The sequence below is a fragment of the Dermacentor albipictus genome, chromosome 1 (assembly GCF_038994185.2).
Source record: "Dermacentor albipictus isolate Rhodes 1998 colony chromosome 1, USDA_Dalb.pri_finalv2, whole genome shotgun sequence".
Lineage (NCBI taxonomy): Eukaryota > Metazoa > Arthropoda > Arachnida > Ixodida > Ixodidae > Dermacentor > Dermacentor albipictus.
In genome coordinates, this window is record NC_091821.1 from 389,653,321 (window position 1) to 389,667,657 (window position 14,337).

The 14,337-nt window shown below is 45.0% G+C and overlaps 2 protein-coding genes across 2 annotated transcripts in view; one reads left to right on the top strand and one right to left on the bottom strand.

The window, feature by feature from the left end:
* Window positions 1–14,337, bottom strand: part of LOC135914075 (ornithine decarboxylase-like) — a 29,027-nt gene that overhangs the window by 12,198 nt on the left and 2,492 nt on the right. The window contains exon 2 of the mRNA XM_070532024.1: window positions 3,589–3,742. Coding sequence (XP_070388125.1) covers window positions 3,589–3,742 — 154 coding nt within the window. The remainder of the gene's footprint in view (window positions 1–3,588; window positions 3,743–14,337) is intronic.
* The window catches only part of LOC135914046 (uncharacterized), a 73,417-nt gene continuing 69,866 nt past the window's right edge, over window positions 10,787–14,337 (top strand). Inside the window, exon 1 of the mRNA XM_065446786.2 lies at window positions 10,787–10,924. The gene's annotated coding sequence lies outside the window, so the exon portion shown is untranslated. The remainder of the gene's footprint in view (window positions 10,925–14,337) is intronic.

Here is a 14,337-nt window from a genome sequence, read left to right on the forward strand (position 1 = left end):
AAATAGAAACGATAAAAAATGTCCTTCACGACGTATCGCATAAACGCCTCAGCAAGTCGCAGCTCTCTATTAAAGAATTACAGCCCGTAATGCTTAGAAGTAAGAAAAGGAAACTAAATGTGAGATCTTTGCGTCCCTAGTACCACTAAAGAGAAAAAGCAGCAAGCTGTAATTCCGTTTCGGAAAGCCTTTGAGTTAGGCCAGCTATTCGTGATCTAAATGGCGGAAGGCTTGAACACTGGATCATGTTGCTCTTCCTTGAAATGCTACTACGTAAAAAATTGAGAAACGTGTTAGAAGGGGAGCTGTGAGGATGCCAGTTACACTTTTTTAAATAGCTTTTTTTGGAATTTCATAAAATTGTTAAATGGCAAAAAGACAAAAATAGAATCCCTTAATTGCTAACCCAAAATGCTGATTTTACGAGCATTACATTCTGCACGAAATGCTGATCTGTCTCTCGAAAACCTTTCTTTACACTCGCACGTCCACCGTGCACTACCGAGGAGTAGCAATCGACATGTCGGACGCCCTAGCAGACGACGTGGTTTCGCCACATCCTCGGCACGTTTGCCTGCACGGAGTAGGATGTGAGCAGGACACAGAGTTTTTTTTTTTGTATAGGAGAGCTTCTTTCTCGTATTTTCCCGATCACTGTTCGCATGCGCGAGTTGCGAGAGAAGCCTGTACCTTTCTTTCTCGAAACCTGAATTTCCCTAGGTGCTGCGAGCAGTAGTGGTACTACAGCGAAGGACACACTTTGTTCCGTGTGTCCCCATCCAAGCAGCACTACGCAACAGCGGATAAATTTTGGGAACTGAATTTTGTCTCCGTTCGCTTTATTTGGCACCGCAAAAAAAAAAATGCATTGCGTTCATGTCTGGGAGTTCTTCGGTTCGACTTGCGTTTTCAATAAACCTTTACTTGAGATATCAATTATATCGACACTTCAGATGAATATCCGCAGTCGTCATTTCTATGGCCGCGATATTCCGCATAAAGTACATGTGCGATAACATCACGAAAGCGCGCTAATAACCCCTACACTGAACCCCTACACTGGAAACTGCCTTAGGCGTGCGTCAGCACCAACGAAAGGATTAGATAGGTTTAGCTAGATTCTTAAAGTCATTTTGGCTCAAACCGATGTGTGTATCATGGTGTATTTGCACACAACTGATCAACACTAACGTTAGTGCTTGTGTTCAGAACGCGTATGCCGTAGGCTGTATGCAGAACGCTGCCCTGTCTCCCCTGCAGATCCGATTGAGCTGAGCGTGACAGAGCGTTCATTTGGCTACGTCGGTTTTGCTGCACACGCACTACGTGTCGTTCGCGTCTCTGGAGACCTTATATCCATCCACAAATGTGCCGCGCCTGCGTCATCATTCCGTGACAGCAACGCGGCGATAGCAAAAGCGCGCCTTCAATGTCCGTATAATTGTAAAACTACTCGCAGTCATAGATGTCACGGCAGTCTTGAATCGGAATGGGAGAAGCTACTTTGCATTGACAACCGTCATTAATGAATAAAGGAATGGAGAAAGCAATTACAGACAACACAAGATTAATAGAAAAGTTGGGCCGCTGTGCTTGTGGGCTGAAAACCCTCGAGAGAGGAACTACAACCGTCTGGTTCTCATTCTGCATATAATGAGCATCCTTGAGAGCGCAGTCTGTGCCGACAATGCTACATAGATTTGAAAGTGTCCGAATGACGATGCTGTGCCTTTTCGCCGAGCATGATCAAGCGCCTCTCTCATTTCAGACAAGAAGTGATCGTCCTGCAATGAAAAGTAGATTAGAGACTGTGAAGGCGTCTCTCGAGTCGCAAAACACGATCCATTTTTTCGTCGGCTCCGCAGTCACATAGCTCGAAGTGATAAGGGCGGCACAAAATGCTGTTGCCCTCCTTAACGTAGTGTATGAAAGCTTGAATATTAACTTGGGATGGGGGGAAAGCCACAGCTGTTCATGTTACGGTCGCAGTAGCAGCGTTCATAGAAATAGACACACAGCTTCTGTACTTCTGGTACAATAGTAGGAGGGAATCTTTAAAAAAACTCAGTGCCCTACCACTCTGTGAAGAAGGATGAGGAGCGATGCTTTGTATGTGGGCCCCTTAATGGAGAACTGCGCCTCCTCCATGGGTCGGCCCGGTATTGCACAATCTTCAGAGAAACTCACCTATGGGGAGCGCTTAACGCTTGCTTCACCTCCGCCGCTGGTCAGCCTGGCATTGCACTACCTCCGGTATGGACCCACGTGTAGGGAGTGCTTAACGCCTGCTTCACTTCCACCGCTGGTCGGCCCGGCACTGCACTACCTTCGTGATCGGCCCACCTATGGGGAGTGCTTAACATCTGCTTCACTGCCACTGCGGGGAAAAATTTCTGTTGTCGGACGCCGAAAGTAGTTCAACGGCGCGTTACAAGTACCCGAGCCCACAAGGGCAAGCGCCATTGAGCTTGGAATCTTTCTGCACTATAACCAGAATCGGCCCACATGAAGACCTTTCTTTTGACAGACGCCGAAAAAAACTACACTAGATTAGTCATATACAGCTTTCGCTGTAAGAGCGAACAGTGATAGTTGAAGAGAAAAGAGCACCTGCCTTCATTGATTCAATCTTCTGCAACCTCATTTACTGCGACAGCAGTAAGCTATCGCTGCCAACGCGGCTATCTTTATATTGCTATTGTTTCTTGAGCAATTGCTTTAAAACGCAGGCTGGAATGAGTTAATTAATCCAAACAATGGTGCTTACCAACTACCGTGAATTTGCTAAGAATCGGACGGTTTTAAATGTGTTGTTTCATAGATAATATGTTATCGAGAACTTTTTTTTTTTGTGGTGTGCCCAACGTTGTTCGTGTCCGCTAAAGTATTGTTTATTGAGACTTCCGAGATAAATACAGAAACGCCGTCACCATCAAAGATTGCGTGGGGCGCGAAATCCGGCCTAAGTTGGCAAGCGCAAATTTTGCGCGCTTCCGCAGCGAACTCTCGTGTCCAACTTGCAAATGCGCTGCCGCTGGGTTTCGCATTCGGGGGGTACGCAGCAAAGCTTTGTTTTTCTCCGATGGATAACGCGATCTGACGACGATGATGGCCGTTGTTGTCACCGTCTTCTTTAGCGTAGCAGAAATGACGCCCGAACCCACGAAGACAGGAACCCCAACTTAAGGGTTTTAACTGTCGCGACAGGAAAATTGACGATATCAAACCACCGCCACTTGCATCGCGCTCTTTAATAGGAAGATCAGGGAAACTCTGGTGCGCTAAGGCGATGGCTCGCGTTAGCCCGAAATGTTTGCGTACAATACGCATTCGCTTGCTACAAGAAAACGTTTATGCCGTTACGCAACACTGATTTGATCGTGCGTTTCTTTAGAATTCAGATTTTCCCGTGCGTTTTGGTGCGTCAACTATATTACACGTTTTCAATAGTTGTAAATGCAGTATTCCGTGAAAAGTTGTTTCGCCTACGTGTCTTTGTTACTCACTTCGTCCTTAGTTTCAGCTGCAGGTTAACGAGCCCCCTCAGTCTCGCACAACGCTGCCGACACGCGGCGCTCCCACACTCACCGTCGATTACTACGTCACTGCGTCTCTTGCCAATGACCCTCAGAACGAGGAAGTAAGCAGATGTGCAGAAGAACTGGCCCGGCTCCGCGATGATCTGAACTCCACTTGTTTCCGGAAAGTGTTCGTCGATTGACCGCTGGATGCACTCGCAGATCTGTTTCAGCAAAAGGAATGCACAGTCACTATGCAAGCTGAACGAATGCTACACAAGGCATTTGATCAGAGGATTCACCACTGCACAGTTATATGCTCACACGCCAGAGCGAATGTGCCATGTAGATAAGATCAGAACTTTTTATTTGGAACGCAGCCTCCATATTTCTCATTTCCTATAAGTACTCAGCTCGTACATCATTTTATGTATTATTGAAAAAATAATAGAAAAATGTTGATGCTATATTTAGCTCACAAGCTTTGCGTAATTACTTTTACACTATCACACATTTATATATGTTTATAATTTCATTCCTGTCATGCATCAACTTACTAGGTAAGTTGCAAACTAAGCCAAGAAGCGCAGAATATATATATATAACGAAAATAACCTGCATAAACTTATGATCGCCACCCATAGCACCTGGAAAACCACCTCCTAGGTTCAGCAGCGTCAAAGGTTTTCCGATATCTGCTGCTATGTCGAACACGATCCTGGCCTGCTCTATTGCTCTGCTAAATCTCTCCGGGTACTCTCGGAAGGATCCCACGTGGAACCTAGATTAACAAGTACAGTTTAAGAATCATGACAATGAAAGACACGGCATTCCCGATTTCTTCCCATTATGCTGCGCCAAAATACAGAATACTTCAAATGTTCTACTCAGCCTGCCAACTTAAAATTCTATGTAATTTAAAAAAAATGGCTGTGGCTTAGCTAAGGTTAAGCCCAGGATGCGAAGCATACGAGCCTTTATTTTAGTTGTTGAACCACTGTTTAGCCTGGTGAACTGCTGTTGCTTGGCTATATTTGGTTCCGCTAGACGAAGAAACAACTCATGCGTTACTCTGCTTCGCCTTCAAGAGTGGAACGCGACAGCGTTCCCGTCGACCCGCCAAGGGGTGTAAGACAATGGGCTACGGCGCAGCGACTACGCGCCCCGCATTGGACGCGGTGAGCGTTGAGCAACGCAGCGTTCGGCGCGGCAACGAAATGTGCGCCTGAGCAAGCGACGCACGCCTGAGCCTTAGAAACAGCTCGTTTCTAAGGCAACACCGCATTCACTAGAGGCGCTTTTGTACCGCTTTGAAGCATCGTACTCGTGGCTCAGTGGTAGCGTCTCCGTCTCGCACTCCGGAGACCCTGGTTCGATTCCCTTCCAGCCCATCTTACAAGAGTTGAGCTAAAGCCACCTAGAAAATCAGTCTCTGTAGCACGCCGCAACCTTCGCTTCTCATTCCAACGAGCAGCTCTGTCTCCAGGAGGCATCTCACCTCGTGAGTGTCTAGCAGAGGCAAGCGCAGCTGCTTATATACCGCCGCGACGCCGCGAGTGACGGCGCGAGTTGGAGCCCCGTTTCTCCTCTGTCGTGACGTCACGGAGTCACGTGGTCAGCCTTGAAGGCGACGCCGCGAGCGACGGCGCGAGTTGGAGCCCCGTTTCTCCTCTGTCGTGACGTCACGGTGTCACGAGGTATTGAAGGCGACACCGCCGCGCCTGAGGAGCTGGGTTCAGCTCCAGTAATATGCTTCGCATAAAACATATAAGTTTACTCGAATTGTTGTGTAGGTAGCTTAGACTGCACTCATCAAGGCGCCGCTGCCTGTTGACATTGGCGCAATGTTCAAACCATCCACCACGCCACCACAGGTAAACGAATGGAAAACATAAGGCCCAAACAATGAAATGTTCCTTTCCTTCGAGTGCTTCCTAACCTTACGTGAAGGCTCCATACAGCGAAGCACCGATGGAGGAAGCAAGCGTACTCTGAAAGCTCCCTTCACTCGTCCTTACGTAAGGAGCGGTTGCCGCACGCCTGGGTTCGAGATTATCTCTTAAAAAGCTTTACGCGAACCCCATTATTCTATAAAAAAATGTTGTAACGTCGCACAATCTTTAAATTGAAGAGGTAATATACAGAATCGTGGACGCTTTCTTCTAGCTTTCTTTACTAAAGTTTAAAATTAGCGCATTACAGTGCAAAACTTGATGTGCTCCATCAACGCTGGCACGCCGGCGTCGTGCAACGCCTAGCAACGCTTTCATGCCGCACGCGTGACTAAAACGAACATGCCTGGGCAAGACCACGATGGGCAAGGCGTACCGTGCTCGCGCTTCTCCGCAGGTGGGCGACAGCGCGCATGCGCAAGCAAATGTCACGTGGTTAAGCAGTAAGGTGAAGCGCTCGTTCAGGGCCAGGAGCGGCGTAAGGACGCATGAAGGTAGCTTTGGAGCTACCTTAGGCTGAGGATGCACCAAGGAAGTCTTCACCGAGGGCCCCTCAGTAAGGAAGCTTTCAGATTGACATAAGGTAGCCTCACCGCAACGAAGGTTTCCTTACTGAGGTAAGGAAGATTTCATTGTTTGGCCCTAAATGTCCCCGATGGGCTTAAGATAGTGCACATAAAATTTGCCACATCTCGCACAGAAAAGAATTCGCTACATAATAAGTACTGCGTAAGGTGGAATTCAGATATGGCTATATACATACACGTAGCGTAATGTTAGGAGTTAATCTCCTTCGAAGCGTGTCACTGAAGGGTACATAATGTTTTTGAGGAGTCACAGGTTCGTGGCGCCTTATCACATTGCTAGCCTGTCGCTGTTGTTTTGGGCGCTCACACAACCTCTAGTTTAGCCAGTGGCCAGATCTTGTGCGCAGCGCAAAATATGGCACAAATATCGGCGTACTCGTAAACTGTGTCACTGCTTCGTTTCCTATCACTGACGCTGTTGCTGGTCGCTAGTGTTAATTACTTCAAAAGGTGCCGGATACATTTAGAAATTTCAAGCAGATTAAGGTAAATTCCTTGCAGCATGGCTTGCCTTGGATTAACTTTAGGACTACTTACTGCGATAAGATCCAACAGCATCTACCTGGCATCTGGGATGACGCTGCACACTGCGTTTTGCTTGTAAATTTACGAATGGCATTGGCTTAATTCTCCCAATTGGCAGTAAACCGAACCACAATAAGCTGCTGAGTGACAACACAGAAAAAAATCACACGGACCCCTTTGTCACTCGAACACCTACACGACAACACTTTGTCACTTGCGCGAGGCATGATTTGTGTATGCAGGCCTAATATTCAGATGTCTCTGCAAAAGAGGACACGAAATCATCAGAGGTATTATGGAAACACCTTGTATCCTCCTGAATTTCCTAAACAGCGACGGGTTTTCGATTTATTGTTCAAATACCTGACAGAAATTGGTCAAATAGGAAAGCTTTAAGAATTGCATCCTTCCTATACAAAAGCATAAGTTTACCCGCCATGTCACCTGTAAAAATTAGTATCAGGTCCACTCGGACATTTTATATTTATTTTTATCCTTTTTTTTTTCTCCCACTCTTTTCTGGAATCTTTTAATCCCATTCCCCATCCCTATACAGAGTAGCATGCCAGCGGTTATATACGCGCCGGCAAAATTGTCTGTTTTTCTAATAAAGAGCCCTCTCTCTCTCTCTCTCTCCTGAATTTGGTTTTCAATTTATCTTCCAGAATGGTGCTTTAAATCTTAAGAAATGTGGCTAACTATACTTCCTCACATTCGAATTTCCTTTCACTTTGTATCATTAGAAGGTTTCACAGTAACCGATTATACAATAAATGCATTTGAAAGTGAAATAAAGGATCGACATTTTTCAGCACTTGTTCAAATAAAGTGAACAAGTGTGATCAAGCGTACGCATTACTCACGTGACCCCGATTACGTTGCAATTAAGGTCAAGCGCCGACTTTAAAATGGGCCTTGCATCGTTCATGGAGCAGCCGAATTTGCAACCCTCGTCGTCAGTTTTTATTCGAAGAAGCAATCTGGGGAGGAAGTAACAGTTGACAGAGTACGATTACACTTTTTCTGAAATCCCGATTTTTATGGTCTGTGGAAGAGCTATGGTCGACCAACTGCATCAGTTGGTTCTATTTTGTTACAGGAAATATTTCCCGAATTCGGACGTACGCTTCATATTCTTCATTTGACATCTACTATGTTGAGAAAACATATGCGCTTCCAAGACGGGGCTAAATCAGTATTGCTGGGGGAGGCCTATGTTCTGCAGTGAGCACAAAGAGGATGATGGTGATGAAAAATGGCAGCATATGTGAAAAGTTATAATTTCAGCCATGCTTGAAACTGATTTTTGTCACCGGCGCTTTAAATTAGATAAGTGAGTTGCTTTCGGGATGACTACTTCGTAAATATTATTGACATAGGTATTGCTGTTACATCCAGTGTAGATTAATGGGATAAATCGTAGTATGAACAAGTCTTTAACTGGCCTTCTTGTCTTTGACCTTGTGCAATTCCTCGATGCAATCAAAAGACATCAGTGTGACGCCCTGTTCCTCAGCGAAGTTCATGTGAGATGTGCTTTTTACAGGGTGGGCGTAAATAATGCGATCCGGATGGACACCCATTTCCAGAATAGTCCTTATTTCGTTCTGATGCAGAGAAAGAGCACCGTTGGTGAACAATACATCGGGGAACAGTGCATGGGTCATCATTACAGAAGATGGACAGTGTCATGCATTGCTAGCAATAAGACATACAAAAAAACGTAAACGAAGAAAAAATCGCACGTGTTTTTAAGTACGGGCTAACCTGAAAAAAAAAAGGTGCAAAGAACGAGATAATTGTAGGAATACATTGCACCAGCTCAATAATACCGGACGTCGCCACAACGTCATTTTGAATTTTACGCTTTTTCGTTGCATTGCATGCGATGGGCTATTTCGTTCTAGGAAAATAAACAGCGTAGCGTCTGCACGAGGATGTAAAAACTGTATGAGATAAATGGCAGATGGATTAGCCCGAGTTCGACTACTCTATCATGCTACTCTGCTTCAGAATAAATGTAAGGTGAGATAAAGATGGTTATGCATAAAATGTCGACAACACCCAATGCTGTCCTACACGTGTGATAGGTACGTACGGCTACCCACGGTTTTACGGGTACCTACGGCCGCGGCAAACGGCACAGTTTGAGGCGAGGCCTCGCCAGACGACAGATTTTTGCCTCTTGCCTACAACTTCTTTGGGGGGGAGGCAATAAAAAGAACGAAATACGCTTTGAACTGCATACTTTAAGAATTAAACCCCATGTAAATGATTCGAGGCCTCTCGTCTATCTGTTGTCTTTCTTATTTCGCAAGATTCAATTGACATAAATTACATTCAGACTCCACTTTGGAATGAGGTTCACTTCGTGGTTGGTCAGGAGAACTTCATGTGATGAATAGGCCATTACTATGCTTGTTACCCTCTCTCTCCCTTCTTTCTACCCCCTTCTCTGTTCCCCCAACGTAGAGTAGCCAACCGTACTATTGACTGGTTAGCATCCCTGCCTTCCTTCTTATCTCGCTCTCTACTGCGCTCAGCTGCATGTTCGCTTACTTAACACATTTATTTGTGAGATCAAGCGCCGTCCCCCTTTGGATTTGGTTATTGAACAAAAGGGGTTGTTCTCCCCAAGGAAATGTAAGGTTCCTATGTACAGGCAACATAGAGAAAGTCACTCGATGAATATTTGCCTTAGCAATTTCTCTATCCACCACGCATTATAAGGTCAATCACCGATTCGTAAATTAGGAATTATACTCTGACATGGACTCGTCCTTACCGTGTTCGAGCAATCAAAATTCACTCCAAGAGAAGCTAGCACAGCCACAAGGACGGGGTCTGTATTTGTTTTGATTGCTGGAAAGCAAGAAAGAGTGGAAGTGCAACGTAAATACTCCCATGGTCTCCTGGCAGCTACCACGCCCGGCCAAGGTGTGGTAGCTGTGCTACTAAAATATTTTACAAGGTTGACAGTTTTCATTACGTGGATACTCTATACGATGAAAGTAGCTCATAAAGGGTCGAGCAGCTCACCGTAAAAAGGCGTCACGCGTGGTAAGTTCTGGCGCCAGAGTTCCACCTTCTGAACGATGTCTCTGACATCACAGACGAAAAATGAGTCGTCTTCTTTCTCTGGCAAATGAAACGTTCGGCGAAATGCCCACGCGCTTTGGTATAACATATTTATCGGCTGATTTAAAAATTCAAGTTAGGCTCATGCGATAGGCCACTCGGATCTTCCATACATCTCTTAGCTCGGTTGGGCTAAACGACTCCCACCTTTTTATACAGGGTGTTCCAGCTAATTTTGGCCATAAATTTAAAATGTGCTGATGCACCCTAAGACGACGCCACAAAATGCAAGTTACTGACTATTGTATGGAGCAAGCCACACTATTTTTTGTATTCTGCTTAATTGCATAATTAGTCAAGCTTAATTAACCAACTTCGGAAGCAATGAAGTTACGAAAACATTTCTATTAGAAAGTGGTAGAGCGCTTTGAAAAACGACCGACTTGACATTTGTTCATGCACCTTTAAAAGCCTTTCTACTTGCTTTTGTATGAAGAATATCTTTAATCACACCATTGACATATCTTCTTCTCGCTTTTGTTGAAATAACAACTTTAGTACTCCGTCAAAAGGTTTTTAACTTTGGGTAAAAAATGTTTTATTATATACATCATCAATATATTTTTTTTGTCTGAATGACATGTATCCTCAGTACGTCAACAGCTCGTACCGTCTGCCAACAAATATTCAGAATGGGAAGTAATTGAGAGTTTTTGATACATTTTTCTAACAGGCATAAATGCCGATATATGGCATACTCAGGAATGCTCTTTGTTTTAAATCACAGTTCAAATCCCAGTAGGTGGCGAAGTGTCGATGGAGTGCTACTAACATGTTTAAAGAAATATCTTCGCAAACTGTTAGAACTAATCTTTTTCATGGTTGTACTGGACTACGTGAACGTGCGGTGACTTCAGCACACTTCGAGAAAATTTGCCTGCGCTGCACCACCTGACCGGTGTGATAGCGGAGTAGTGTGCAGGCCCGCGCACCAGTTCCACAGCTTTATCACGCCGTTGGGGCTGGTTAATGAAAGGCCGATTTACGCTTAAGTCGTGACACCACCCGCTTGCCGCACGCGTGCGGTCGTGCGGAAAACCGCACATTTCGCCGGCTAGTTGACACATCTTAGTGTACACTGTGCTCGCACATGCAGTGTAAAGCAATATATGTGTACCAGTCTGCGAGCGTACCGGGCGAAACCCCACCTTAACGCGCCCTCCTATCGCAAGGCCACCAGTTAGCGTTGCAACGACATGATCAGGTCAGTGCACTCCGCGATATAAATAGTACACCCTAAGCTGGAACACGTCAGCACAGTAGCGCCACGATATTTGTTTAAAAAAAAGAAAGAGAGCTGAAACTCAGAGTAACACGGCGCTGGAACGTTGCCGCTCAAACATCCAAAAGGCTGCAAGATACAGCTGCTGCTGAGGCAGAGCAAGTGTTGACCTGAGGAAGCGCACAGGTCAAATGCAAAGAAAAGCTGAACTCTTTGCAAGTGATACCTTGCCGTGAAAAAGAGAATGAAATTAGCCGTACTGTATAAAATTCTATAGCTTTGTTCGCGTCCCTTATTCGCGCGCTCTCGTCCCTGCCTCCTACCGATGGCTTCCGCACATTAAAGAAAACTAATAGGACGTTGCGTCAAAGTGAAGGTAAAGTAACTATGCCAACTGATATGCTTTACGGCGATGGTTGCTTGCTGTGTGAAAAAACAGATCGAAAAGGGATAATTAAGCATTACTAATATTCAGTGCTTTCGCTTCATAACACGGTGACAAAATTCCAAGCTCCGACAAGGTTTCGCGGTGCCCTTATGACATTCGTAATCATGAAAATCCAGGTACCAAGAGCCAGGATATCACAGGCCATGCTTTTGCCGTGGTTTGGGCGTCTGAAAACCACTGACGTCACAGCCGCCACGCTTTGGACATCTAACCATAAAAGTACTACTACAATAGATTTGAGCGTCATTCTGCGCTGGGTGCCATGCAGCAAATTGTTGTCTTTGAAAGCGCCAAGTTCTAAAGGATATTTTTGCGGAAAATATAAATACCGCACAATTTACCCTATATGATTTTATTTTTCAAATTTTATTACATTTGCAGAATAGAACTCGATTTTATGAACAATAATTGTCTTTAAAGATAAAATTATACAGCCATTAAGCCGGCTGTCTTGTCAGGTTCATTTTCAACCTCGGCAGCAACGTACATTCCTCCCTCTGAGTGCAGTTCCCAGAAGGGGATGCACACACAAAGGCCCGCCACCCCAGTAACCTAGAGGTGATGAATGTCTTGGTGTCATTCAATACTCGCAAGGTAGGGGGTGAGGGTACATGCAAAGAGGGGCTTTAGTTTGGCGGTAGTCAAGGCGAAACGGCTGGGTTGGAAGAATGCCACATGACTCTCTCGCGCATGCGCACACATTTTGCAGTGGTCCTAGTCGAGGCAAACAAGGAGACCATCGCCATCGATATCATTTCTTTTGCGACGCCGGCTTGGCACGGTCGGAGTGATGTAGGTGTTTTTGGTCGTGTATTGTAGCAGCAATCTAGATATTTTTGCTGCTGTTTGTGCTTATGCTCTGTTGTGGCTGATTGATCGATACACGCCAACCAGCACCGTGCTTCCGAAGCCCACGGCGCTTTCTTCGTTACGTGATGTGTACGTTTTTGCGCCTTCTCTGCCAGCCGCGATGCAGTGTCGTGTAAAATGATAGTGATTTAATATACGCACTGCCCGTGTTTTAAAGTGCACACTGCACAAGTAGCTGCACAAGCTGTTCCCCAAGACAGCACTGCACCGAAGTTTTGTCTGTCTATAGATTATAATAAAATGTATCTTATCATCATCATTATCATTTATTGGTCCTTAAAGACCCCTGGAAGGGGCATTACATAAGGGGGGGAAACATTGAACACAACAACGCAGGTCACTAGCAAACATTGTCACAATCAGTGATCAGCAGGGTATATACAGAAAAAAAAAAGAGTACAAGAACCCTTTAAGCATATACAAATATAAAAATAGCAACAGAGGCAAGCAGAAGAAGACAATAATTTCCACATCATGTTTTTAAATAGGATGTCAGCAATTGCCGGAACTTAAATGGATCGCGTTCTATAACAATATGATCTGGTAATGAATTCCATTCTTCAATTGCAAGAGGCAGGAATGACTTGTTAAATGCGTTAGAGGAGCCGTGCAGAAGTAGAATGCTCATGGAGTTGAAAAGACGGCGTGATGTTCGGAGAGGTGGTAGCAGAAGAGAGTCCCGAAGCGAAGGAAAACAGAAGTATAGTTTATGAAATAATGCCAAACGGGCGATTTGTCGTCTGTGTGTCAGAGGCTCGATGTCAAGCGATAATTTTATATTGGTAACGCTGGAGTGAGTGTCGTAATCGGATGAAATATATCGGGCTGCACGGTTTTGAATGGCTTCTAGGCTATCGATTAGATAAGCCTGATGTGGATTCCAAATTGGGGAGCCAAATTCTAGTTTGGTTCGGACGAAAGTTTTGTAAGCTAGACTGCGAATAGAGGGAGGGGAGAAGCTGAGGTGCCGTCTGATAAACCCAAGTGATTTCGATGCATCAGCTGCAATCTTCGCGATGTGCTCGGACCAGGTGAGTTTGCTGGAGATGTGAATTCCAAGATAACGGTAAGATTCGACTTGAGAAAGGGTGGTTGAGTACAACAAATATGCGTAGCTGAGGTTAGTGCGCTTGCGTGTTACCTGCATGTATTTACACTTTGATACATTCAGCTTCATTAGCCATGTCGAACACCAGTCTTCAATTCTGTCCAAGTCATTTTGAAGCAATAACTGATCGTTGGATGTGGTTATGCGGCGGTACAAGACGCAGTCATCTGCGAAAAGACGAATGCTCGACGAAATACTGGAAGGAAGATCATTTATGAAGATTAAAAACAAAAGTGGGCCGAGCACCGAGCCCTGCGGGACACCAGAAAGAACTTCAGTTGTGGGCGAATGAACATTATCGATGACAGTGAATTGACAACGACCGGATAGAAAACAACGGATCCATGTTAATATCAGCGGATCAAGACACAAGCATGAAAGTTTGGCTAAAAGGCGCTCATGGGGTACACGATCGAAAGCTTTCGAGAAGTCGAGATATATAACGTCCGTCTGAAATGAGGAATCTAAATTTAGGTGAAGATCGGTTGTGAAATGGAAAAGTTGGGTTTCGCAAGAGTAACCGGGTCTGAAGCCGTGCTGGTTTGGAAAAAAGAAGCTGTTGGAATCAAGGTGAGATGCAACTTGTGAATATATTATATGCTCCAGTAGTTTGCAAGCAATGCATGTTAGTGAAATCGGTCGGTAGTTAGAAGGATCAGAGCGGTTACCTGCTTTAAAAACCGGTACTACTTTGCTCAGCTTCCAGTCGTCTGGAAGTGAGCCGGTAGCAATCGATTGGACGAATATTATTTGCAGAAACTGGCTTGATATGTCCTTGGTGCATTTCAGTATCTTAGACGATATATTATCCGGTCCAGGGGCGCTGGAAACTTTGAGCCTTTCAATAAGTTTTATGATACCATGTGTAGTGATGATAACGGGCGGCATCTGTGAAAACGGAAACTCAGATAGGGGAAGGATACTTAAGGTCGGTTCATTAGTAAAAACTGAGGAAAAGTAAGAATTCAT